We start from the raw sequence: 26,903 nt of genomic DNA, 5'->3' as shown, positions 1-26,903 counted from the left end.
CAGGTGGGCGGAAATTTCCTCAGATAGTGGCTGGCCTGGTCTCCCTCAGTTTAGGGATGAGATGGTCCGGACTCCTTTCGTTTGAGGAATGAAGTGGATGGGATCCTCTCGTTTGGGGAAGCAGGGAGATGGATCCCTTTCAGTTTGGAGCAAGAAGAGAAAATAAATTCCACTCAGTTTGAAGGAAGAGGTGGGATCATTTTCCTTTAGTTGGGGGGAGAAGAGGGAAGCGGTGCTCCGCAGTTCTGGGGAAAGGATGGGGTGACACAGTTTGAGGAGGGAGGGAGAACATGCTTCCCTCAGTTTTGGAGAGGAAGTGGGATGGGCGCCCCTCAGCTTGAATGAGAAGTGGAGCCGGTCCTCCTCAGTTTGGGACGAGATAAGCCCAATGCCCCTCAGATTTGGGGGGGGGGGAGTTGGGTGGATCCCTCTTAGTTTGAGGGGAATTGGTAGTCTGTGTTTTCCATAGTTTAGGGGAAGGAGATGTGTCCTCTTGTTTCATGGAAAAGGTGAGAAGAGTTCCCGGTAGTTCGAAGGACATGAAGAGGAATGGTGCCCCTCGGTTTGGGAGATAAGGGGAACGGCCTCCTTCTCAGCCCGGCATGAGCTGCGCCCAGTCTGGGCCTTGGGTTTTCCGGGGACGTTGGGGACAGCGCTGTCCATCACGGCTTTCTGGGAGCGCCCAGTGCGCGTGCGCAGCTCTGGTCTGGGGCCCAAAGGGGGTCCCAGGCTCTGCTGGGCGGCGCGGAAGGCGCCGGCAGCGGCTGCGGCCGCGGCCGTGGCCTTGGTACCAGGGGCCAGCTGCTCGCCGCCGGGTGGGACTCGCCTTGGAGACCCGCCCCTTTTGTCTGGATCTCGCCCCCTGGCCCTACCGCGGCGGGCTGCCACCTCCCGTGGGTGGGACGAGCAGGTGACTCGGGAGTGCTGTGGTCGCTCACAGCGCGAATCCGAGCCGGGGAAGGTTTTGGGGAGGCGGATTGAAAGGGATAGGTTGCGGGACCTGGGGGAGGGCTGCACTGGAGAATTTCCAGAGCTGAGACTGGTTTAGACGGAAGGAGCCGGGGAGCCCGAGTACGGACGGGACGCCCGGGACAGGATCTCAGAGTCCAGACCTGGCTTGGGGGTATCAGATCCGGGATTGGGGGGAGCGCGTCCCACGTGCCTGTGACGCGGGGGCGGCCGGTAGGCGGCGGCGGCGGCGACGCGGGGCCGGCTGCCGCGCGGGGCCGGGAGGGCGACTAGGCAGGCGGCAGGATGCTGCGCGCCGCGCTGCTAGGGCTGCCCCTGGTGGGGGCGGCAGCGACCGAAGAACCCACCCAGGAGCCAGGGTCTCCGGGCGAGCCTCTCCCAGGGTTGGTGCTCTTCCGCTGGCAGTGGCACGAAGTGGAGGCCCCCTACCTGGTAGCCCTGTGGATCCTGGTGGCCAGCCTGGCCAAAATCGGTGAGTGCGTATGTTCGAGTGCCGGCCGGCAGCGGACCCGCCCCCAACCCCTAGTTCCCAAATCAGGGCCGCCTTCTGGCACAGTGCTGGGACTTGGGTTGTGATTCCACAATCCGGGCTCTCACAGAGTTCCTGCGTTGCCTCTTGAGGGTTTCCCTCCTCCCCTTCTCCTCGCGTGGGAGCTCTGAGGATTTGCCTTTTCCAGGGGTTGCCCTAGCTCTCTACTTCCCCATCCCTAGACTCCTTTGCCCTCTCTGCTCCCCTCTTTCCCTTGCAATAAGCCCTTAGGTCTCGCTTCTCCACCAATCCCCAGCCACCCAGAACCCCCTGGCAGTGGTGAGGACGTGAGGGGACATTGAGGGGATGGTGTTCTTGGGGGAAACCCAGGCATCCTGACCCCGAACAGTTTTCCCTGGAGACCAGGTCCAAGTGTCCCACTCTTTCGGGATACTAAACTGTCACTTTTCCTCTAGTCCCCTAAAGATGTCTCCTTCTAGTGCCTAGCTGTGGGACCCCACCCCATCCCTTCAAGTTCAGGTCTGCAGTCTCTTCCCACTTCAGGGCATAAGAAACTTCCATTTATTGGGGCCTTACTCTGTGCTGCCAGCACTAGATGCTTTCATACCCCCGACCTCCTTCAGTCTACACAACACTGAAGGTTATGCATCAGAATCCTTTCCTTGAGCAGTGCAGCTTTCCTAGCCTCTGTCCCCTCCTCCCTACTTCTGAGCAGCCAGTGGTCCCTCCTCCCACCAGAGACCCTCCTCCCTTTCCCTGTTGTTCAGACTCTGCTGTGGGGGTGACTAATTATAGCTGTGTTGCTACTCACTCCCCGTCTATGCTGGCACAGTCTGTACTCCAATCTCACCGGTACATGTAGGAATCACATAGACTCGAATTTGCCCCCTCCTCCCCCAGGGACACTGCTGAGAGGAGGGAGGCTGAGCAGGAACTGAAGAACTCTCCACTCTGCTGTGGCAGCCCATTGATAATGGAGAATGGGGGCTTTAAATGCTGTCAGGGAGCCTAGTTCTGTCAGCGGACAGGCTTTGGTGATGGGTATTGAATTGCCGGGGTTGATGCATGCTCTGGAGATGAGAATGGAATAGGGTTCCTAGAGGAGAAGAGAGGGGGGAACCAAAGGTAGTCTGTGGGAGATCTATGACTGAACTTAGCGTAGGGCCTGGCAGCAAGGAGAGCAAGGCGAGAGGAGCCTCAGATTTGGGAGCCAAGAATTGGGTTTGCTGAGAAGTTTGTGAGCTGTAGGAGAGTTCCTGTCTTACTTAGGCTTATAGCAATGACTGTAGTTTCCCCCATAAATCATAGAATCATAGTGCTTTTCCTAGATTGGATGACACCTCCCCTGGAGGTAGGAGAAGAGAGCCTCCTTTGCATCAGTAAAAAAAAAAAAAAAAAAGCAAGGAGGAGAAAGATAGGCAGAATATCAGAATGTTCTGGGATATCCTCCTCCAGCTTCATTGCTAGGAGATCCCTCCCGCCCCTTTTATTCAACAAATCTTTTTTAAAAATATGCTTTATTGATTTTTTTTTTTTGTAGAGAGAGAAAGGGAGAGGGATAGAGAGATAGAAACATCAGTGAGAGAGGAACATCATCCATCAGCTGCCTCCTGCAAGCCCCCTACTGAGGATTGAGCTTGCAATCCTAGCATGTGCCCTGACCAGAATTGAACTAGTGACCTCTTGGTTCCTGGGTTGATGTTCAACACCTGAGCCACACCAGCCAGGCTCAACAAATCTTTATGTAGATCCCACTATGTGCCAGGCACTGTCCTAGGTCCTTTGGGGGAGGGGCTTCCAAAGGGCACTGTCTTGGCATTGAATCTCACACAGGCTAACATGGAGGCCTACCCCACTACCCACCACCCCAAGGGATTGCCTGGACAGAGGTGTTCACTCGTGGCCTCAGGGACCAAGAGGAAGCCGGAAGAACTTATTTTAGAGGCAAAGGTAGAAGTGGAAATAATGTTAGAAACCCATTTCATACCACCTTCTCTTTTCCTAGAGACAGATCTGTTATTATTTTGCCCCAGAGTCATATTTAATTAACATTTGAGAATCAGCTATTTATCCAACATCCTACTAGGCACATTTCCCACTATATCATTTTATCCTCACCCTGTGTAATGGGTATTTCCCCCATATTATAGGAGAAGAAATTGAAGTTCAGATAAATTAAATAATATGCTTGAGATCACACAATTAGAAAGTGATAGAGACAGAAGAATTAGAGATCTTCTGATTGTTAAACCCAATGCTTTTTTAAAAAAAATATTTTTATTGATTTCAGAGAGAGGAAGGGAGAGAGAGAGAGAGAGAGAGAGAGATTGAAACATCAATGATGAGAGAGAATCATTGATTGGCTGCCTCGAGCCCACTACCTGGGCATGTGCCCTTGACCGGAATCGAACCCGGGACCCTTCAGTCCACAGGCTGAAGCTCTATCCATTGAGCCAAACCGGCCAGGGCTAAACCCAATACATTTTAAAGTACTGAGTCCTTGGTGAGCCTTTTAATGAAAAGCACATTGGACTAGCATAGTGCTCCTAGGAGGTATAATATTCATTATGGTCTAGTTAGGGAGACAGGACACAGTAATATAATAATAGGTAACATTTATTGAGTGCTTACTATAAAGGACTGGGCCAAATACTTTTGAGTAGATTGTCTTATTTAAACCTCACAACGGTTCTATGATATCATTACTGTTTTTATTCCCATTTTATTCTTGAGAAAACTGAAAGTCATAGAAGTGAAGTTATTTGCTCCAAAGTCACAGAACTAGTAAATCCAGGAGCCAGGCTTTGGACCCAAGCAGCCTGGCTCCAGAGGCCCTGATTTTTACACCTATGTTATACATAAAAGTATATTGAGTAGCATTTGCTGAGGTTCAAATAATGGTGACGAATAAGGGAAATCAGAGAAAGGTGAGGTCCCCTGAATATGAAGTAGAGAGGAGGGGGAATTTCTGGAAATGGAAAAAGCAAGCAATGGTGTAGGTTACCATGGTAGCAGCACCAAGAAATAGACAACTTTTGTAGCCCTGGAAGGTTGGAGATTCTAGGAGTCCTGCATTTCTTTTCTCCTTCCTTGGTCCCAGGGTCAGGGGTCCTGACCTTGGATAACCTTCTAAGACTGGGAGGTTATAGGCCAGTGTGTGTGTGTGTGTGTGTGTGTGTGTGTGTGTGTGTGTTCTGTGAGCTGAAACTTCTGGCCCTCTTCTTGCATTGCAGTGTTTCACTTGTCTCGGAAGGTGACGTCTGTGGTCCCTGAGAGCTGCCTGCTGATTTTACTGGGACTGGTGCTTGGAGGCATTGTCTTGGCTGTGGCCAAGAAAGCTGAGTACCAGCTGGAGCCAGGCACCTTCTTCCTTTTCCTTCTGCCTCCTATCGTGCTAGACTCAGGCTATTTCATGCCAAGCCGGCTGCTCTTTGACAACTTAGGTGCCATCCTCACCTATGCCGTGGTGGGCACACTCTGGAATGCCTTCACAACAGGTGCTGCCCTCTGGGGCCTGCAGCAGGCTGGACTTGTGGGTGAGTAACTCTAAGACCTGAGCTGGCAGAGGGAGGTTTTGCCAGACTCATCACCCAACTCTTTTCTCCTCCAGCTTTGGAGATCCCATGTTGGCAAGAGCCATACCGGAAGGCTCCATCTTGGGTCCCTCCCACCTCCCGCTCTGACTAGTTGGGTGTATGAGCAGGCTCAGACCCTCCCCCCACCCCAGATCCTCTGGGGAAGGCATTGCTCCAGATGGGCTCTCAAGCCTTCATTTAGGTCTTTGCCAGTTGAATCTGGGCTCCTACAACATGACAGATAATCAGGGACCTGACTCCCAGCTGTGTGTGGGCTGCCATGGCTGGGAAGCCTGTGTCTCCTACCCTGCTGCCTCCTACCCTGTTACCATTCTGCCACTTGCCAGCCCTGCTCCCCTGAGGCACAGCTCACCATTTCTTTGAGGGCCTACCATCCTGACTCACTTTATTATTTTTAATAAATACATAGTATACATTCACAAAATGCAAGATACTACACTGGGTGTTCTCTTTATTTATCCCACTGACTCATTATAGCAGCCCTGTTGAGGTGTAATTTATCCCATTTTACAGATGAAGAAATAGAGGCCCTTAAACTTACTTAATATCAGGTCCAAGATTAGCAGGAGAGGTCCATTTTACTGAGGCTCTTTGCATTCAGGCTGCTGTGACCTGCTCCCTTCTTCCTCATTTCCTGCCCCCCTCCCCCAAATTCATTCAATTCTGAATGTTGGTAATTCAGCCTTCTTCCAAGGTGCAAGGAGAAGTTTGCAATTTTCACTTGAGGACTCCATCCTGGTTTTCCTAATGGGTCAGTGAACTCCCTGAGCTGTAAGGAAGGGAGGACATGAGACCGTGATATTAATAGTAATCCTAATAATAGGGTACTTTTAATGCATTAGGCACTGGCTAAATGAAGAACTTTGTGGGGAAAATACTGTTATTATTCCCAATAGATACATGAGGAAACTGAGGCTCACAGAGACTTGACATGTTCAAGTCTCAACCTGTGGTGCTTTTCACATTCAGCCCTCATAGATGGAGAGCCTCTCTCCCTCCTGCTGGGAATTGGGAGGGTCACATCCCTTAGGCTGAGAACCAAGGTGTGGGGGAAAGCACACTCTTTTGTTCTCCCTAATAAAGCCAGTCAGCAGCCAGTTTCCACCTGCTGGTGGTTATGATTGCTGCTGCTGCAGTGTTTATTGTCAGTGCCACTTCAGCTTTTCAGGTTACAAAGAGCTTTCTTAGCCCGTCTCCCAGGTTGATTTTTGCAGCAGTCTTGTGAGGTAGGCGCAGGAGGAGGCATGGCTAAGAGGTCATGTGACAATGACAGTGCCAACATCACAGAGCTGGTGAGTGGCAAAACCAGGCCTTAGGCTTAAGTCTCTTGATTAGCAGGCTGATGCTCTCTATCATCCCAGGCCCTCTCTGGGTGTCCTTGTTTTAACCCTGGGGTGGAGTTTGGGCTTGTCACAGGGAATGCAGTAGGAGACTCAGTACATCACCAAGTACTGCCCCCATCTGTCCCTTGAAAGCCCCTAGAGTGCAGGCTGGCTTGCTGGACTTCCTGCTGTTCGGGAGCCTCATCTCAGCAGTGGACCCCGTGGCTGTGCTGGCTGTCTTTGAGGAGGTGCATGTCAACGAGACTCTCTTTATCATCGTCTTTGGCGAGTCCCTGCTCAATGATGCAGTCACCGTGGTGAGAGTGCTCAGCTGGCTGCCATTCCTGATCCCAGGCCCTCCCCCGCTCTGAGTGGTTGGGTGTATGAGCAGGCTCAGACCCTCCCCCAACCCCAGATCCCCTGGGGAAGAAATGCAGTCTTAGCGCTCCCCTTCTCCCAGCAGTCCCAATTGTTGCCTCCCCCTTGTTCCTGACTCTCCTTTTCTCATTCAGGTGCTGTACAAGGTCTGCAACTCCTTTGTGGAGATGGGCTCTGCCAACGTGCAGGCCACTGACTACTTGAAGGGAGTCGGTCAGTATCTCCCCACTTTCAGCTGGCACTGCAGGTCTGCCTCCCCTGGGTTGCTGCATTCCTGTCCCCACTGCCTCAGGGCAGAGGAGGCTTTTCAGGCCGCCTCATTCCCTTCCCTCCTTTAAGGAGAAATGGGCCCTGAGAACCTAAGAAGGAGGGTCTTTCTTGGGATCCTGCTCCCCGGGGAGTGCAGTGGGCATCCTCCTCCACTCCCTGCCAGGCAGAAGTCTTGTCAGCCCGGGTTTGGTCCAGGGGTCATGCTGACAACCCACTCCTCCCCCAGCCTCCCTGTTTGTGGTCAGTCTGGGCGGGGCAGCCGTGGGCTTAGTCTTTGCCTTCCTCCTGGCCCTGACTACACGCTTCACCAAGCGGGTCCGCATCATCGAGCCACTGCTGGTCTTCCTCCTCGCCTATGCAGCCTACCTCACTGCTGAAATGGCCTCCCTCTCCGCCATTCTTGCGTGAGTCCTGGGGAACTTGCAGGCAGGCAGCTGGGAGGGGGCACTGGAGATGGTTGGCCCTTGTATGGACAGATGCAGGGCCCTGAGGAGTCCATCGGTTCCCCTCAGCCCCTGTGGGAGTGGGAGCCTCAAACTCCCCTTGGGAGACAATAAACCTCAGGTAACGTCCTAGGATCTGTGTCCAGAACTTTCCTGGGGACCCCAAAATCCAATCTTTCTCGCTTGAAGTGCTCTGTGGGGTGTGGGCTGAGGTGGAATTGGCTTCAAGGCCTGGTGCCACTGGCTGGGGTGGCCACAGCAGTCCCCCAAGGTGCCTCAGAAAGTGTGCTATTCAGAGTATGTTTCTCCTACCTACCCCTTTAAGAGGCACTGAGCAGGAAGCCTGGAGATATGAACCCTTATCCTAGGACCACCTCTAGCTATTCTTGGATGGTCTCCATGCCTCCTGGGCGGAGAGTGTGACATCCTGTGATGGGCCACACCCTCTCCTGTAGCATGTTCAGACCCCAGAACTGTGCCTCCTGCGACCCCTTCTCACTTGCTTTGTCTCTCCATTCTTCTCCCAGGGTGACTATGTGTGGCTTGGGCTGTAAGAAGTATGTGGAGGCCAACATCTCCCATAAGTCACGCACAACTGTCAAATACACAATGAAGACTCTAGCCAGCTGCGCTGAGACGGTCATCTTCATGCTGCTTGGCATCTCAGCTGTGGACTCTTCTAAGTGGGCCTGGGACTCCGGGCTGGTGCTGGGCACTCTCTTCTTCATCCTGTTCTTCCGAGCCCTCGGTATTGCATTCCCCCTCTCCTTCCTGCCCCTGCCCCAGCTCATCTCCCAATCTGAGTCCACATCCTTGTACATTCCTAAGCCTTCCCTTGTTACTATCCCCTCCCAGCCCCTGTCAGACCTTAGCCCAGATACTTGGTGCCATCCACTGCCAGTGTGCTCCCCTCCCAATCCCCTGCTCCTACGGGCCTCCCTCCTGCTGTAGGTGTGGTCCTGCAGACGTGGGTGCTGAATCAGTTCCGGCTGGTCCCTCTGGACAAGATTGACCAGGTGGTGATGTCCTATGGGGGCCTGCGGGGGGCTGTGGCCTTCGCTCTCGTCATCCTACTGGACAAGACCAAGGTCCCCGCCAAGGACTACTTTGTGGCCACTACTATTGTGGTGGTCTTCTTCACAGTCATCGTGCAGGTGGGAGAGTCCACAAGGTTGGTTGGGAGAGGGCGTGGCAGGCCCTGGGGGAGGCTTGGAGCCTTCGGGATAGGGGCTCTTCTTCCTGTTGCGGGTACAAGGGCCTTCCTTCCCAGACCTTGAATGCACTGAGGTCAGGAAACAGAAGCTGAAGCCTAATTATGGGGAGAGAAACACCTCAGGGAACTAGGTAGGGCAGGGCTCACCTGCTGCCTGTCTGTAGGGCCTGACCATCAAGCCACTGGTCAAGTGGCTGAAAGTGAAGAGGAGTGAGCATCACAAACCTACCCTGAACCAGGAGCTGCATGAGCACGTGGGTACCAGAACCCCATCCCTCCACCTGTCCCTCTCTCCCTTTTCCTATTTTGAGCAGAGTCCTGATCCAGTCCCCCTACCCGCCCCCCTTCTAGACTTTTGACCACATTCTGGCTGCAGTGGAGGACGTTGTGGGGCACCATGGCTATCACTACTGGAGGGACAGGTGAGGGAGCTGCCCCGAGGCTCCTTCAGCAGCAGCAGCCCCACCAGCCAGGGCAGCATGGGGGATGTGCCACACTCCTGAGAAGGGACACAGCGGGCTCAGGCTGGGTGACCTCTGCCTGAACCCCTTCAGTGGCATCCCAGTACTCTCAGGATAAGACAGGGCCCCCCAGTGAGGCCTGCCTGGCCCTGCATGGTCTGGCACCTGCTGGACTCCACCTCATTGTGCTCTGTTCTGTCTTTGACCATCTGCCTGTTAATTACATGGATCCTGGTTCAGAGCTTCAGGACCCACCATGTTCCTCCCACCCTGGCCACTGGGATGTTTACACATGTAGTTCTCTCTACTAGAACATTTCCTCGCCTCCCTTTCACCTGCTTAATCTCTGCTCATCCTTCAGATCTCACCACAGCCATCAAGTCCTTAGGGAGGCTGTCCCTGGCCTCTCTGCTAGGACAAATCCTTATCACTCTCAGTAATTATTCTTTGTAGTTCTTGTCACGGTTGCAGTTTTACAGTTATTTGTACTAACTTCAGTTAGTGGCAGGCTTTTCCCATAACACAATTAACTTCCATAAGGGCAATGACTAGCTTCAAGATTTTTCCTGACTGAGGCCCATACGAAGAGAGCCAGGCCAGCACTGGTAGTGTCCCTGCCCCATTTGAGGAAGGGCCAGCTGGCCGGGCCATGGGAATGGCACTCAGGGCCGGGCCTGGCCTCCTCTGTAGGTGGGAGCAGTTTGACAAGAAGTACCTGAGTCAGCTGTTGATGCGGCGGTCAGCCTACCGCATCCGGGACCAGATCTGGGATGTATACTACAGACTCAACATCCGGGATGCCATCAGCTTCGTGGACCAGGTGGGTCTGCAACCGGTGGTGGGTGAGCAGGTGGCCAGGAGGGCAAGGCGGGAAGGGGTGACTGACAGCAGACTCAATGGTCTTGTGGAGTGGCAGCTGCAGGAACCAGCCTGGCCTGATGCTGACATTCAGAGTCTGGCAGACAGCAGAGAAAGGTGGGAGTCAGCTAAACTCTGGTTGATAGTTCAACCCTATCTCATCTCAAATGTGGTTCAATTCTTATCACTAGGCTTGTGACCGTGGGTAAGTCACTTACACTCTCTGAGCCTCAGTTTCCTCAACTGTAAGAAAGTGGAAATAAGAGTGCCCCGTGCCACAGAGTTTTGAGGATTCATTAGGTAAAGTTGAGTCTTGACCATCAAAAGAACAGAATGTGTTAACTATTGTTATTTTTGTTGTTGCCCTCTGACACACTCAATCTGATTGTCCGCTGACCTTTGTCTTGGTCCCTCCAGGGAGGCCACGTCTTATCCTCCACTGGGCTCACGCTGCCCTCGATGCCCAGCCGAAATTCTGTGGCAGAGACCTCTGTCACCAACCTGCTGTAAGTCCCTGAGCCTGTTTCCCCTTCCTCAAGCTCCTCTCCCTTGGGCCCTCTCTCCGAATCACTTCTGGGAAAGTGTGTGAGCACCTCCGCTTCTGCCCTTCCCCTGCCCTGTGCCTCCTGGCCCTTCCCCGGCATGCGTGCTCCCTGCTTCTTGCAGGAGGGAGAGTGGCAGTGGAGCGTGTCTGGATCTGCAGGTGATTGACACAGTACGTAGTGGCCGGGACCGTGAGGATGCTGTGATGCACCATCTGCTCTGTGGAGGCCTCTACAAGCCGCGCCGCAGGGTGAGAGCAGCCAGGGAGTAAGAGTTCTGAGGGGGTGAGGGTGATCTGAGGAGGCCCTGATCGCAGGCTCAAGAGGCGGTTGGCACCAGCTGTGGGGGGTTATAGATGCCCAGTTGAAGAGTGGGGGCTTCGTCTTGTCAGTAATAACTTTCAGCTTTTCTTTTCTGAGTAAGGGCTGGTGTGATACAAGCGCTGTTTAAAGATGTCTTCTCTGGTAGCAGAATGCAGATCAAATAGGAGGGGGTGAGTTGAAAGGCTGTGTGAGCCAGTTGAGAGGCTGAGGGAGTCAGTCAGGAGGCTGGAGTGCAACACGGCTGCTGGGTGGTGGGAAGGGAGAGGAGCATAGGACTGGGTGATTGGCCCTGGAGGGTTGAGAAGGAGATGGAGAACAGAGGGCTGGATGGGGTCAGTCACAGACAGAAGCTGAAGTGCTGAAAAAGCCTGCGGGACCAGCTTAGCATGGGGAAGGCAGACACTATTTTAGGTAACGTGAGTTAGTCAGGTGCAGGTTGTTTGTGAAGTCTGGGGGCTAGAAAGGCCCATGCCCCTCCTGGAGGGAACCTATCACAGCCCCACAAGGGGGCAGCAAGCCATTACCTTGAACTTTCCTGAAATGGGGAGCCCGCGGTTACCATTTCTGGCAGTTTTAACAGTCAAGGCTGTTTCTACCGTTGAGACAGAATTGGCCTCCTTTTAACTTGCTCCCACTGGTCCTGATTTAACTCCCCGCAGCTCTGCAGAATATGTTTTCAAAGGTTTCTAGGCAGTTCCCTTCCACAGGCCTTCTGCCCTGAGGCCAGCATTTCTTCTTCCTGCTGTGTCTTCTCTGGTCATAGAAACAGGCCCACACTGGAAGGTGCAATTCTAGCTGCCATTAGCTGTGGCAGGGCATGGAGCCTCTCTTACCTTTCTAGTTCTAGAACTTGCCATTCTCTTCTTGTAGCCCAGAATCCCTTCAGCTTTGGCTCACCACCCTGCGGCCCCATATTGTCCTTACAATCAGACAAACCCCCAGTGTCTTCTTCAGTTAATGGGAGTTTAACCCTATCTCATCTATATATATATCATATATATTGTTTAATATATATATTTAGAAAGGAAGGGAGAGGGAGAGACATGGAAACATCAATAATGAGAGAGAATCATTGATTGGCTGCCTCTTGCACACCCCTGTCTACTGGGGATCAAGCCTTGACCAGGCACGCCCTCTCTGCCTGTCTGTAGGGACCACGCCAATGCTCAACCCTGAGCCATGCCATGCCTTGTTTACTTTTTTCTAATGGAAAATTTCACTCATCCACAAACCTAGAGAGAATAAAATAACTCATTTATCTATTACCCAGCTCCAGTAATTATCAATGCATAGTTTAATCTTATATTCTGGATCCCCAAACCCCATCCACACTTTGTCGCAAAGCAAATTCCATATATCATATCATATCATATCATATCATATCATATCATATCATATATCATATCATATCATATCATATCATATACCATCTCTAAATATTTCAGTATGTATCTAGGTGCAAGAACTCTCTTAAAAGACACACAACATACTACCATTATCACTTATAACAGTTAACAATAATTCCTTCTCACATCAACTAGCCAGTGTTCCTAAATATATTTTTCCAGATGGTTTGTTTAAATCAGGATCCAAATAAAGTCCACACACTGCATTTGGTAAATTTGTCTCTTTATTTAAAAAAAAACACTATAATATTTCCTTCTCCCTCCTTTTATCTCCTTGTTATTTATTGATTGAAGAAACTAGATACTTTGTCTCAGAGAATTTTCCATTTTACAGATATTGTTGATTATATTTCAGTGGTGGTTTTTATCTTGTTCCTTCCTCCTCTATGCTTCCTGGTAGTTAAGTCTAGAAGTGTGGTCATATTCCAGGAACATTCAATAAGTATGCTCTGTGTTTCTTACTGTGTCACATCAGGATGTACATAATGATTGGTTGTCTATGGATATGTGTGTGTGTAAGATTGGTTAGTGGGGTCTGTCCAACCTGTTCTTGCGTAATTAAAAAAAAACAAAACTGGAGTAAGATTGTGCTTATCCCTGTTAAATGTCATCTTATTTGATTTAGCCCATCATTCCATCGTTTGGATCCCATGTCTGCCACCAAATATCTGCTCAGATTCACATCATATGAAAATTTGCTAACCTGTTAACTCTGTATTCATCCAAGTCAACATAAAAATGTTGAACAGGATAGAGCTGAGGACAGAGCCCTGTGGCATCCTACTAAAGACTTTCCTCCAAACTGACATGGATCAAGCATTTTTGGGGTATGGTTACTGAACCAGTTCTGAATCCACTTAGTTATACCATAACATAATACATAATTCCTCGTGTTCTCCACAGAAATGTCATCAAGGAGAGACAGGAGTGTCTAGTATGCAGTTAGAAATCTAAGATTATAGTTTAAGAGAGAGATAAGGGCTGGAGATAGATTTGGAAGCATTCTTTATCACAGGTTTCCTCACCTGGCTACATCAGAATCCCCTGGGGAGCTTGCTGGAATACACATTCCTGACTTTACCTCCTACAGATTCTGATTCTGTCGTATGAAATGCAAAAAAAGAAACTGTGTGTTTAAATTTTTTTAAAAATATATTTTTTATTGATTTCAGAGAGGAAGGGAGAGAGAAATAGAAACATCAATGATGAAAATCATTGATTGGCTGCCTCTTGCATACCCCTACTGGGGATCGAGCCCGCAACCCAAGCATGTGCCCTGACCAGGAATCGAACCATGACTTCCTGGTTCAATCGAACCTCAATCACTGAGCCATACTGGCCAGGCAAGAATCTCTGTGTTTAATACCTCCCCCTGGTGATTCAAATGCTGCTAGTCTGATGGCTGGTGTTTGGGAACCACAGATCTCTGTCACTGGGCTAACTGAAGCTGAAAGGAATGGATATCTTTGCTGGGGAGAGTATTTAGAAGGGAGAGAGGAAGGCCAAGGACAACACTGTGAGGAATGCACATGGAAGAAAAGAAGGGGGAGCCAGCAAAGGAGGAGAGAGAAGGAACCCTGGGAGTAGCAGCTGGTGTCCTGGACGCCTGGGGCAGAAGTAGGACTGGCTGTTGCACGGAGGTCAGGCCAGCGCTGAACTAGGGGCCATGGCACTGGTGACCAGGTAGAAGGTAGCACTGGGGAGTTGCAGACCCTGAAGTAGTATTTCTGGGAATAATGGGTATGAGGGAAAGTGTCAATCAAAGTAAAAAAGTCTGGCAGCAAATGGGAGGCAGTGGAGTCGATGGAAAGGTTTTTTTCAAGGAGGAAAGGGGCAGTGGTGAGAGAGGGATAGAAGCAGCAGGAGAGGGAGAAATAGGAGCAGGGAACTGATGGAGGCAGCCAGGAGTGAGCTGAGCAAAGCAGAGGCTGGAGTGGAGAGCGAGGACTCCTCCCTTTACCTCCCGAGAGAGGGGCACCTCTGGGTGAGTATATGTAGAGGAGGGCAGATGGGAGACTTGCAGGGAGCTCTTAGAATTGGTGCAGGGAAGCAGAAAATGTGAGGTATAGGAAAGGGGAAGACTGGGAATGGGAGGTAAGGCAAGATGATCTGGAATGGTGGAAGTACTTGGGAGATTACCACTAGATAATGAAGACTGCCAGAGCCAAGGGCAGAAATGGAGGCAGTCTTAGGCGAGTGTGTAGTAGGTTTTTATGAGAAAGAGTTGGAAGGAGCAGTTGATGGGATTAGTCCTGAATTGGGCACAGGTGGTTGTTGTATTGAGAGGGTTTGGGGTGTCAGGAGAGAGATGGGGGAGTTCAAAGTGCTGCCCGAGGTATCATGGAGGTGGTTGTAGGAATGGCTAGCTGGAGAGTTCCACCTGGAGAGAGAATCCTGTGTAGCCAGAAGGGGGCGTGTGAACCAGGCAAGTGGACAGGTTCGTAACTGGAGGTGCAAAGAAAGAAGTATCCCCCCATGTTCTCATAATAACCCCCTGCTTCTGGTCACTTTAAATCAGAGAGAATTGGGGAAGGGCAGTAGTAGAGAGGGGAAACCAGACTTGGGGGAATAGGTTTTGGGGTAAAGGAAACTTTTTCCCCAGTGAACTGAAGATCCAGACTGGCTGGATTCCTATTATATTTTTGTTTTGTTCTTGAAAAACTGGGCTGGCAGGGCCTATGGTGACCATGGGGCTGTGGCCTGGGATTCCTGTGGGAGGCCAAGGCACCCAGCCTCATGGCAGCGTGGGGCTGTCATTGCCAGTACAAAGCCAGCTGCAGCCGCCACTTCATCTTGGAGGACGCGCAGGAGCGGCAGGACAAGGAGGTCTTCCAGCAGAACATGAAGCGGCGGCTGGAGTCCTTCAAGTCCACCAAGCACAACATCTGCTTCGCCAAGAGCAAGCCACGACCCCGCAAGGCTGGCTGCAAGAAGGCACGTGCTTTCTTTGGGACCTCTGTCTGGGGCTGGAGACTGACCGCATGCAGTTTTGAGCCCCCCAAGTGTTGGAGTCCAGCCCAGGGAGACCCTTAGTTGGATAATACTCAGGGACTTAGTGGCAGCAGCAGTCTGGGTTCCCTTTTGCATCTTCCTGGAGCCCCCAAAGGGCAAGGTGAGGAGGCCTTCAGAGGGAGATCAGCCTCTTGGCCATGCAGCCACCTGCTGGGAGGCAGCAGGACTTCCTACCAGAAATGACATGAGCAGGAGAAAGGCAGATTCCTTGGAGGGGGCAACTCCATAAGCCCCTAATTCAGCCCAGACTGGGGTATGGGTTACTCAGACTCCACACTTGCCTGGGGGGCCCAGGGATGGTGGAACCACTGGGATTGACACAGATCCCATCCCCTGCTGTGTCAGGAAGACAACAGGGTTGGGGTTGGAGCCAGGACCAGAGGCTTAGGGTTTTTTTCTTGCTTCTTAGAAGAATGGTGTGGCTAACACTGCAGCTACAAATGGGAAATCTCCTGGAGACCTGGGCTTTCGGGACACAGGCAAGCAGGGAGTGGGGGAGGGGGAGGCTGAGGATGGGAGGGGTAGGGAAAGGGCAAGGACCCATCAGCCAGAATCCCGGAGGATCTACCTTGTGCTGTATTCAGTGCCAGAGCTGGGGTGCTTCCCCTCAGGGACTAGATGGGCACACTTGATTTTAAAGCTGGATGTGTTCAAAGCAGTTATTAGACAACTAGAAGCCTGGTGCATGCATTTGTGCACCAGTGGGGTCCCTCAGCCTGGCCTGTGGGGATCAGGCTGAAATCGGCTCTGACATCCCCCGAGGGGTCCCAGATTCTGAGAGGGTGCAGGCCAGGCCGAGGGACCCCAACGGTGCATGATCGGGGCCAGAGAAGGACTGCGGGAGGGCTCCAGGGCATGTCCGGCCCTTGCTTGCCCAGTCCCCAATGGGGGTGAACAGGGCAGTCTTGCTCAGTCCTGATGGGGTCATTCTGGGCTGGCAGGCTGGGGAGGGGCCACGGGAGGTTGGCTGGCTGGGGAGAGACCTCGGGAGCTCTCTGCTCCAGGGTGTGTCTGGCCTGTCTCACCCAGTCCCGAATCGCCCGGACCCCAGCAGCAAGCTAACCTACCGGCCGGAGCATCTGCCCCCCCCAACCCCCCGTGGTCAGTGCGTATCATAGTGACTGGTTGAACAGTTGAACAAATGGTCGGACACTTAGCATATTAGACTTTTATTATTAGGATTTGTGACAGGAGGTGTCTGATAGCTAACTACAAGTTACAGGCCCTGAGGACGTGGAAAAGGTGTCACAGAGAAGGGGAGAGCTTGGTCTGAGCCTTGAAGGATGGGGGGAACCTGGGGCCCAGTGTCTCATCTGCAAAACCAGGATGAGCTGAACACTGATGGGCCTTCCAGCTCTCCAAATGCTCATGTTTTTTTCTTTTAAATATGTTTTTATTGATTTTTAGATAGAGAGGAAGGGAGAGGGAGAGAAAGATAGGAATCGAACCTGGGACCTCTTGGTACATGGGATGATGCTCAACCCACTGAGCCATACCAGCCAGGTCAAATGCTCATGTTTTCAATTGATGGGATCTGGGGCTGAGAGGATACAATGGGAAAGCTAGAAAGTGTGACTTCCCTGATGACTTCCTCTGAGGACTCTGCTTGCCCAGTTTGCCTCCTTGGGATCTGTAGCTCCGCTTCCCTTCCTTGCAAGCACCCAACCCCCAGGCCAGTGCTGAAGCAGCCAGAGGAGAAGCAGGTGCCTCTGCCAGCTGTGGGCTCTGCTTGGGTGGAGAAGGAACTGGCTTGTGTAGTACCAAGAGGCAGCTGCTGGGCTGGCCATCCCGACTCAGCTCTTGTCCCTATCCAGCTGCTGTGATCTTAACTGTGGAGTCTGAGGAGGAGGAGGAGGAGAGCGACAGTTCTGAGACAGAGAAGGACGACGAGGGGATCATCTTTGTGGCTCGGGCCACCAGTGAGGTTCTGCAAGAGGGCAAGGTCTCAGGTAATGGCTTCCTCCCTGCCTCCCTCTCTTCTGGAGCAAGCTGGAGCTGTGCAGTTGGCTTCTCCCTTTTCACTCACGGTCTCTACTCCAGACAACTCCCTTTCCCCATTCACTCATTTATTCACCAACCTGCATTTACTGAGCATCGCCTTTATATCAGACACCTGACGTACATGATTTGATTCAACCCTCACAATGACCAAGAAGGGGAAACAGCTCAGAGGACCAGAACTTGGGACTTGTCCAGTATCCCACAGCAGGTCCAGAACTTGACTCCAAAGCCCACAGCCTTTTCACTACCACGCTGTCTCCCTTTGTAGTCTGGGGAGGAACATGAGGTGACAAGCTAATACCTGGCTCTGTTGTGACCCATGCTCAGCACACCTGCCCTCAGGTAGAGCCCCTGTTGTGGGTGGCAGCCTTTCTAGAGGTAGAAGCCTGAATTCATAGAAATGGGACTATTGTGGCTAAATGACACTATTTACTTGTTTCCATATGTGGAGAACGAACCCACTCATAAATATCACTGCTAGTTGACTCAAGCACCCTCAAGTGTCTTTAAAAGTTTTTTTTTATTGTAGAAAATTTCAAAATATACATTAGATAAAAAGAATAAAAAAAATACATTAGATAGAATGGTAAAATGAACTCCCATTGATCTGTTACCCAGCTTTAAGAATTATCTACTTCTAATCAATCTTAATTAATCTATACCATCATTATTCACTGAGTTCTTTTAAAAACATATATATATATATATATATACACACATATATGTGTGTGTGTGTGTGTGTATGTGTATATATATGTGTGTGTGTGTGTGTGTGTATATATATATATATATATATATATATATATATATATTCATAGAGAGGAAGGGAGAGGGGGAAAGAGATAGAAACGTCAGTGATGAGAGAGAATCATTGATCAGTTGTCTCCTGCATGCCCCACACTGGGGATCAAGCCTGCAACCTGGGCATGTACCCTGACCAGGAATCGAACTATGACCTCCTGGTTAATGGGTTGATGCTCACCCACTGAGCCACACTGGTTGGACTGAATGGGTTCTTTTGAAGCAGATGTCCAATATATCACTTCATCAATAAACACTCCAACGCGTATCACTAAAAGATGAGGATTCTTCTTTAAAGATACAACCATAATACAATGATAAAACTTTAAATTGTGGTTGTCAAATACCCAGTTAATGTTCAAATGTCCCTGATTGGCTTAATATTTGTTTTTTACAGATTTCTTCAAATAAAAATCCAGACAAGGCCCACATACTGCATTTAGTCAAAAAGCCTTTTTTAACCTTTAGCAATGGTTCTCAGGGGGGTGGTGGTGGGGAGATTTTTGCCTTTAGAAGACATTTGGCAAAGTCTGGAGACATTGTGGGTTGTGATGACCGGAGGGGTGTACTTGCATTGAGTGGGTAGAGGCCAGGGGTGGTGCTAAACATTCTACAATGCACAGGCCAGCCCCCACAACAGAGAAGGGTCTGTGCCAACATGTCAATGGTGTCAAGTTTTTATAGGTTCCCCCAAACCTCTGCCACCTACTCCCCGCCCCCTGCCTTGCAATGTATTTATTGAAATACCTGGTTGTTTTGTTCCATAGTCTTTCCTTGTCAGAATTTTGCTAATTGTATCCAAAAAGTGTCATTTAGTATGTTTCGCTGTTCCTTATATTTCCTTTACTTATTTTTATTGGTAAAAATCTTTAAAAACAGAAGGAATTATTCCATTCGATGAGTGGTTCCTGGCCACCCTTTGACCCCTTCTTCCTGTATGTTCTCCCGCAACTTCTCTAACTTTGTGTATCTAGACTCTGTCTCATTTTCTTAGCTATCTTATATTTCCTCTAAACTGGTAATTACATCTAGATCAGATTGCAGTTTTAAATTTTTGGTAAAAATATTTTATAGGTGGTAATGGTGTACTTCCTATTGCAACACATCAGGAAGCCCATACCATCCAGGTGTCTTTTTGTGAAGTTAACATTGACCACTGGGTTCAGATGCTGTTACCCTGAACCCTGCATTGTCAAGTTCCCTGTCAGCTTTTCATCGACTGGTCTTAGCAGTCACTGATGATCATGACCAAATCCAACATTTCACTGGGGGTTGCACAATGGTGATATTCTACGTTTATTTTTTGGGGGTCTGCATTATTAAGCAACTTCCTTTCATCAATTACTTAGTTATTTTGAGATATAGTTCATACAGGAAATAATGGATAAATGCTTGATTTGTTCCCTTTTGTTTATCAGTTTTCAGACCATGAGTTAGTTCCCTAGTGTCCAAAGGTGAACACTGAAAGTTTTTGTTGTTTTAATTTCATTGTGGTAGTTAATATTTCAGGTCTCTCCAGGGAGGCAGTTTTATTTTCAATCACAGTATCAGTACATTTTATAATATACTCAATCTAGTCCAGTTTATTGGGCTGCTCAGGACTTTATCAATGAGCAGACACATACTGATCTGCAAGGCATTGTGCTTGACATTGGCCAGAGAGCTTCTCTTTCCCAGGTTTCCTCTTTCAGAACCTCAGACTTCCTGTCCTACAGGGGCTGAGCCTTCCATCCTGGCTGCCAGCATTCTGGGATTTTCAGCTCATGTCCTCTGTGCTCTGGCACTTTCTTTTTTGGCACGGCTTTAGGCTGCTATTAGGTTTGTATGAGCTCACACTCCTGGGCTCTGTCCCACCAGAGGGCTGTGGTGGGTGCTCAGACAGGGCTCCCAGCACCAAAGCCTTTGGCTGGAGACTTGAGATCTTCCTCACCCTCGCTGCCATCTCACCCTGGGATGGGGCTTGGCAGGATGTGGTTCCTGAGACTGCAAGTCGGTTGAGAGCTGATTACTGATGGGGCTTTTTTCCTGCCTGGCTCATTGCTTTCCTATTTCAAAGGGTATTTGTTGAGCAACTACTATGTGCCCAGCCCTGTGCTAGATGCCTGGGATACAATGGAGAGCAAAACCAGCTGTGGGGCTTCCCTTCAGCAAGGCATTCATCAAATAATCACACAAATGGATGTAATACGGCAACTGTGGAATGATTTTAGTTATGAAAATGTATAGTTGAGAATCCCATTGTGTTGGTACTGAGTGTGTGTGTACGCTCTGTTTCCAGGGAGCCTTGAGGTGTGTCCGAGTCCACGTATCATCCCCCCCTCTCCAACCTGCGCAGAGAAGGAGCTGCCCTGGAAGAGTGGGCAGGGGGACCTGGTGGTCTATGTATCCTCGGAAACCACCAAGATTGTGCCGGTGGACATGCAGATGGGCTGGAACCAGAGCATCTCATCCCTGGAGAGCCTGGCATCCCCGTCCTGCACCCAGGCCCCAACTCTGACGCGTCTGCCTCCCTGCCCGCTGGCTGCTGAGGAGCCCCAGGCCCCTCTTGACCCGCGCCCGAGCTTCGCCTTTCCCCCGAGCCTGGCCAAGGCTGGCCGCTCTCGCAGTGAGAGCAGCGCTGACATCCCCCGGCAACAGGAGCTGCAGCCCCTCATGCAACATGAGGACCAGTCGCATCTTAGCCCAGGCACTGCCAGCTCTCACTGGTGCATCCAGTTCAACAGAGGAGGCCGGCTGTAGCCCAGGGACTCGAGGGGGCGCAGGAGACTGGAGTCCCTGTGGGAAGTCCCCGCACAAAGGGCAGAGGAGCCCACTCAGCCTGACCTGGGGTCAGAGGGGCCTGGACTGAAGTAGCAACTGGGCTCCTTAAGGGCAGGTCAGAAGGGTCTCCTGGGCTGGTCCTTAAAGGGGCCCTTTTCACCACCACCGCTGCTTCTAACGCCTGCCACCTCCCCTTTGAGTGAGACCCTAACCCTGGCTCAAGACCCAGTCCAGAGCTAGGGACTGGGCCCAGAGACTTGGACTGCTGATGTCCCTTCCCCAGAGGGTCTTCCTGGGGTCACTTTAGGCAGTTTCCTGCCCCCAGTGCAAGGGCATCATTGCTCAGCGGACACTGGCCTTTCCTGCCCTCCATCCCCTCCGTAGCTCCAGCTCAAGGACAGTGGCAATGAGGTTCCTCAAGGGCTGGTCCTCAGAGGGCTTAGGCTGGAGGTGGAGCAGGTTTCAACCTCGGGCTTTGCTGCCCTGTTATGTCAGCTACCTATAACCAATTTTTTTTAGGGCATTGGGAATCTGTCTTCACTTCTTGCTTTATCTCCCGTTTGCTGCCAGTTATTGGGGTGATAGCTCCTCCCTTTCCAGGACTAAGGCCACAGAGCTGGGCCAGGCTTCATGTCAGGGCTGCTTTTTAGCCAGGGTCACTCAGGCTCTGCTGCTCTGTGTCCAACTCTGGACCTTTCAGGGCCTTGGATCTGGTTTCCTAAGGAAGGGAGACAGTGACTACCTTGACATTTCCCCAACAGGAATGGAGCCAGGGCCACTGTTCCATTGCTCTGGGGGCTGATAGGGTGGCAGGTGACTTTCCTGGGGTTAGCACCTGCCCTGTGTTTTATACCTTGAACCGAAGCTACATTAAACATCCCTCAGATGGATGGGTGTCCCGTGTCCAAGTGTCTGGGGGTCTAGGGGCATGGGGTGACAACAAGGGCATTTAGTGAGGGAAATGGAAACTTCCATCCGCCTGCCCCAGGGCTTCTGGGACAGCGATTGGAGGGGGATCCTGGGAAGGACTGTTAGGCCCTCTGGCCTTCCCTCCCTCCTCTCCTGGACCTTCCCAATATTGTCCCCTTTCAGGGGCCTGCAGCGGCAGTCCAAGACCTCTATGGGCACAGGGTCACAGAACTGGGAGTCCACAAAATGGTGAAGGCCAGCAGGAGAAGAGACTCCAGAGGTCAGGTGCCATGGTGTCCAGAGATGCAGCCACCACACGACCGATGAGCCTTCCTTGAAAACGTGAAGGCAGGTGCAGGACAAATGAACAGAAGTGCTGGGCACATGGGTGGGAGGGCAATCTCAGGGGAGCTGGCTACTGTGAGTGTTTATGATGCAAATCGGGTAGTGCGGGCTCCAGGAACATCTAGGGATAGAAATTCCTGGTAACAGCAGTTCCAGATTCAATCTCCTTAAAGGGGAATTGTGACTGAAGGACTTTTAAAAATTACATCTATCTTGCTCCGGTCAGTGTGGCTCAGTTGGTTGAGTGTTGTCCTGTGCACCAAAAGGTCCCGGTTTGATTCTGGGTCACATACCCAGGTTGCAGGTTCCATTCCCGGTTGGGATGCATGAGGAGGCAACTGATGGATGTTTCTCACATTGGTGTTTCTCTCTCTCTCTCCTCTCCTTTCCCCTCTCTCTAAAATCAATAAAAAACATTAAACAATACATCTATCTTCACTAAGATATAACATGCATACCTTAAAACTCACCCATTTACAATGTACAGTACAGAGATTTTTAATACATTGAGTTGTGCAACACCACAATCTAAGTTTAGAACATTTTCATCATTCCCAAAAGTTACTCCTTACCCCTGGCTCAGCCCTAGGTAATCACCAACCCACTTTCTGTCTCTAAAGATCTGAAGGACTTGACACACTGCCAAGGTTACAAATTGAGTCACTTTTTCTGTTAGGCCTGGGGAAAGTGGGAAGAAAAGAGTGATGTAAGCTTTGCACTCAAGTTGTTTACAGATGGCAGTGGTAAGGCCTAGCAGTTAACAGTCCCAGCTGTCATTCACCAGGTATGGCCTCAGTGTCTTCACCTCTAAAATGGGATAACAATCATACTTATAAGGTTGCTCAGGATTCAATGGTAAAATAAGAAGAATCTAGTACAGAGCCTGGCCCACGGGGATCACAAATGTTGGTCATTATTGGTCTTATACGATAAGGCAAAGAGCCCTGACAGGAGGAGATCTGGGTAGGCTTTGGGAGTGTGTGTGCGTGTGTGTAGAGGCTCAGACAATACAGGCAAAGTTGGGTGGGTGCATTCTAGATAGAAAGAGCAGCATAAACAAAGGATGCCTAGAGCACACCCAGCAAAAATCAAGAAGCAGCGGGTGATGTGGTTGGGAGAAACCAGCCAGGGACCCAAGGCTTGGGTAGGCAGACGCTGCTGATGGTTTTTTTATTTTTTTGGCAGATGTCTGCCTGCTGAGTTTTGGGGGGTCTTCCAGAGAGAGCTGGCCTGGGAGAATTTGGATCTGGGAGTGGTGTGGGCACTGATGTGCTTTAGGAAGCTCAAATGTAGCTGAGCCAGATGGAAGATGTGTGAAATCCCAGGATGGGGTGGCAGAGGAAAGGCTAGAGAAGACCTGTTGGGAGGCTACTCCGGCAGCCCAGGGACGTGAAGGGGCTGGTACTGGAGAGGACAGGCAGCCATTCTCAGACTTTAGTGTCAGAATCATTGAGGAGCTTATCAAACATGCAGATTCCCGGGCCTACCAGAAGGGTTCTGTGGTGTAGGGGAGAGGGTACAAGGGGGTTCCTGGGCCTGGTGCTGGGTAACTAAGAACAGGGACTGCCAGGCGGATAGGGTTGGTCAGAGGCAAGGGGGTTGGGGGAGGAAAGCAGGTGAGCACAGGCGGGGAGACAGGCACCTGGAATGCAGGAGAGCGAGCGAGTCCAGAGCTCATCTATGGGTTACCACCTGACGGGGCAGAACGGCAGGAATGGCCTTCAGTGCCACCTGAGCTGCATCCAGGCCTTGAAGGAGGAAGGATTTTGACCTGGGGAGATGGGTGTGGGCATTCCAGGTAGAGAAGAGGTAACTAAGACTTGTAATTAGATCAGTTTTGCAGGCCAGTATAGGACCTGGAAAAGGAAGGTTCCGATGATGCCTCTGGATGGCCTTGAATGCCACACTAAGGAAACTGGAGTTTATTTAGGTCAAAGGTGAGAGAGGTCTAGAAGGTTAGGGGTATATGTCACCCTCACTATCTGGGGCAGTATTGAAGAGGGTGTGTAAATTTGGGATGGAGTTAGGGTAATGAGTACAGGTCTCTTATCACTAGGTCCACTGAGGCACAGAGCATTTTATTTTTGATTTATTTATATTGGCAAGAAATGGGAGGCTGAGGGAAAGTGAGGGAAGGCTGGGAAAAGGGCAGGGGAGGGAAGCCCATTCCCATTTTATGATCTCAGTGGAAAAGGCTGCTGTGAGTATATTCTGCTGCCAGGAGAGCCACAGAGATGGGCCCCATGAGTCACTGCTCAGTCCTGCAACCTCAGCCCACAGAGCCTGCTGTGGTCAGCAGCCCAGGCTGGCTCCAGGCCCAGACCCCAGTATTCCAGTATTCCTCACGAGGCCTCAGGCTGTCCCCATTTCTATCTGTATTTTTGCCATCCTGGGGCCGCGCATCCTGTAGTTCTCTGCCTCTTTTGTGTCCCTTTCAGATGAAGCCTCTGAATCTGTCTCCATTTGTGAGTCTGGCTTACATCTGGCTCGTGGATGGAGAGCCGCGGGAGGGCAGGGGCAGTGTGACCAGTCTCAGGCATCCCTTAAGCACTTATTATTGCTGGAAGTACAGAGTGGACAGCACATAGTCTCTGTTTTCATGAAGCTTACAAGGCACATTCTATGTGGAGTGAATAAACCAAGCCCTGGCCCGAATCTGTTTGCCTGTGCTCAGTGGCGCTGGGGTTAGCTATGGCCTGTGGCTAGGGGCCTCTTATTTACCTCTGGCATTAAAGGGGTATGTGTGCCTGCCAGCAGGTTCCCCCCTCAGCTCTTAGGGCTCCTAGGGGGCCTGGCTAGTGGGCGGGTGTGGGCAGACAGTGGGTAGCAGAAGGGGTGGGAGGGAGCAGGAGGCAGTGACTCAGTGGGGCGGCCCTGGGACAGCTGGGGAGGGACCCAAGGTTGGACGTGATGCTCACTGAAGCTAGAGGAGGGTGGGCTGAGAGGACCCACTGGGGGTTGGGGATGGAGCAGGACAACTCCAAGGCTCCTCTCTTGCAGCCAGATCAGCTCATGAAGGAGGCTCCTCGGTAGCTGAGAGTCTGGGCTCTGGGTGCTGACGTGACAGCTGGGAGGAGGGGGGATTGCTGTTCCCACTATGCCTGCTTCTGATGCTCGGCTTCCCTCCTCTGGCAGCCTCCTTGGGCTCACGAGGGAGGTCCCTGCCTTAGAGTCAGGGAAGCCATTGCACCCAGGAACCAAGGGCCTGAGCATATTGGGGGGCATAGTGCCTTCTTCTGGCCACGCAGCCTACCTTCTAACCATCTTCCCAGAAATTTTGGGGAGTGTTAGGCTAGGCCCACATGTCTCAAAGGGACCTCACACTTCAGAACTGGGAGGGATCTCACAGGTCAACTATCCAAGTGACTTTCACCAGTTGAGGATCCATGACCGAGGGTGAAGTGAGGGGCAGGGTGCCAACCCAGGCCAAGTGCTGGCAGCAGGTGGACGTTTGGCATATGGGGTCTTCCCTAGTCCTCATGGCGATCCCAAGGGAAAGAAATGACTTGTTTTCTTTTTTAAACAGGCGAGTAAGGTGAGGCTCAAAGAGAACTGAGTTGCTCGAGTTCACCCAGCAGGTAAGCGGAGGAGCAGGCCTGCGGTACTATCTGCTCTAGGACCAGGCCTCATTCCTAGCCTCCCGGGCTGGACTTTGCCGGGGAAGGGGTGTTGGCTGAGGAAGGAGTGTATGTGAGAGAAGTGCCAGGAATGTCGGGCAGTGGAGGGTCTCGGCCTGGTGGATTGGTGGATTCTTCCAGGCCTGGGTCAGCTCCCACCCCAGTGACCTCCCTGCCCCCTCCCTCTTCCCATCATGGGATCATACAACTTGTCTCTTGGCGCCTGGGTCTGTGGCCTGGAGGGAACATGGGGGTTGCAGTGGCGGGGACCCTCCCTCCCACTCTCCATGAAGATACCCTTACCGGCTCCTAGCAGCCCAAGCAGCTGATCTGGGCTTAGGGAGTCTCTCTTTCTTGGGGCCTCCTGACTCCCTAGGCCCACACTTTGCTTCTCCTGGCTGAGAGAAGTTAGCGCTCCTTGTTTTGCTTAGGGAGGCTGGGGCAGGACTCCCCCCACATTTCGTGCATTCCGGAGCAGAAGGCCTCCCCCCTCTTACATCCCAAACCCTTCCCCCCACCCCCAGGAGGATCCGTATGGTCCCTTACTTGCAAGCCTACACCTCCTTCCCTAGCGGGAACCCGCTTTTCACTCTTGGGCGAGTGGGCACGATGGAATGGCCGTTGGTCTCTGTCCTTACCAGACAGAAGCTGAGTCAAAGTCACTGGGGCCTGGAGGTGCGGGTGGAATCCAGCCGCCTGGGCCGCGGGGAGGGAGGGGCCCGCGGGCAGCAGGCGCTGTCAGGCGTCCGGGCGTCCGCCGTGGGGTCGGGCGCTGCGGGCTGTGGCTCCGTCCTCCGGCCCCCAGGGGGCGGCGCGGCGCCGCGACCTCGAGCGCCCTGCGGTCCCTCCCCCCGCGGCCAGGAGGCGGCGCCCGCGGACGCCGGCTGCACGCTGTTACGGCCGTCGAGGCTCTGCTGCTTACGTAGGGGGCTCCGGTTGCGTGGCCTCCCCGGCTTCTTCGCTGATCCTCGTAGCGTGTCTCCGGGGTATGAGTGCGGGGACGGGGAGGGTGGAGGCGCACGAGTTCCCCGGGCGAGGCTTGGTTCCCGTTGGGCCCACGAGGGCGAGCACGAGGCAGCGCCCCCCGCACAGGCCTGCAAAGCCGCGAGGGTGCGCTTGGGAAGGCGGGAGCCCACGTGAGCGGAAGGGAGACCCCTGCCTTTCCCCCTCTCCTCAGGCCTGAACT

General features: G+C 51.8%; 1 protein-coding gene and 2 long non-coding RNA genes across 5 annotated transcripts; 1 reads left to right on the top strand and 2 right to left on the bottom strand.

The window, feature by feature from the left end:
- The first annotated feature begins 1,254 nt into the window (after positions 1-1,254).
- SLC9A5 (solute carrier family 9 member A5) lies at positions 1,255-21,736 on the top strand. Of its 3 annotated transcripts, none has more exons than XM_028143108.2 (16): positions 1,255-1,441; positions 4,693-4,995; positions 6,531-6,694; positions 6,890-6,968; positions 7,252-7,429; positions 7,996-8,216; positions 8,420-8,622; positions 8,846-8,935; positions 9,033-9,103; positions 9,833-9,962; positions 10,418-10,506; positions 10,667-10,793; positions 15,036-15,206; positions 15,697-15,763; positions 17,099-17,233; positions 20,365-21,736. In XM_028143108.2, the coding sequence occupies exons 1-16, from the start codon at positions 1,255-1,257 to the stop codon at positions 20,823-20,825; spliced, it is 2,676 nt and encodes an 891-aa protein (XP_027998909.1). In that variant the 3' UTR covers positions 20,826-21,736. The 3 variants fall into 3 exon arrangements, with proteins under 3 accessions (XP_027998909.1, XP_008138122.1, XP_054567135.1); XM_008139900.3 differs by having other exon boundaries at positions 15,694-15,763; XM_054711160.1 differs by lacking the exons at positions 15,036-15,206; positions 15,697-15,763; positions 17,099-17,233 and having other exon boundaries at positions 20,365-20,666.
- Positions 5,487-9,942, bottom strand: LOC129147796 (uncharacterized). The gene is made up of 2 exons (XR_008555006.1): positions 9,858-9,942; positions 5,487-5,824 (listed from the first exon to the last, which is right to left on the bottom strand). It is a non-coding gene; the product is annotated as an uncharacterized LOC129147796 (long non-coding RNA).
- On the bottom strand, positions 10,025-26,508 carry LOC129147797 (uncharacterized). Its single transcript, XR_008555007.1, has 3 exons — positions 26,356-26,508; positions 22,702-22,778; positions 10,025-10,097 (listed from the first exon to the last, which is right to left on the bottom strand). It is a non-coding gene; the product is annotated as an uncharacterized LOC129147797 (long non-coding RNA).
- Positions 26,509-26,903: the final 395 nt, after the last annotated feature.

This window comes from Eptesicus fuscus, chromosome 21 (genome assembly GCF_027574615.1).
Source record: "Eptesicus fuscus isolate TK198812 chromosome 21, DD_ASM_mEF_20220401, whole genome shotgun sequence".
In the NCBI taxonomy this organism is placed as follows: Eukaryota; Metazoa; Chordata; class Mammalia; order Chiroptera; family Vespertilionidae; genus Eptesicus; species Eptesicus fuscus.
The sequence above is the reverse complement of the archived record's forward strand: the minus strand, read 5'-3'. Positions and strand labels throughout refer to the sequence as shown.

What these genes read in the sequence shown, in the direction of transcription:
- SLC9A5 (XM_008139900.3), top strand. Translation starts at nt 1,255, where the DNA reads ATGCTGCGCGCCGCGCTGCTAGGGCTGCCCCTGGTGGGGGCGGCAGCG. An exon ending in TGACTACTTGAAGGGAGTCG is followed by an intron (nt 6,969 to 7,251) that starts GTCAGTATCTCC and finishes CTCCTCCCCCAG; the next exon opens with CCTCCCTGTTTGTGGTCAGT. An exon ending in CCTGTTCTTCCGAGCCCTCG is followed by an intron (nt 8,217 to 8,419) that starts GTATTGCATTCC and finishes CTCCTGCTGTAG; the next exon opens with GTGTGGTCCTGCAGACGTGG.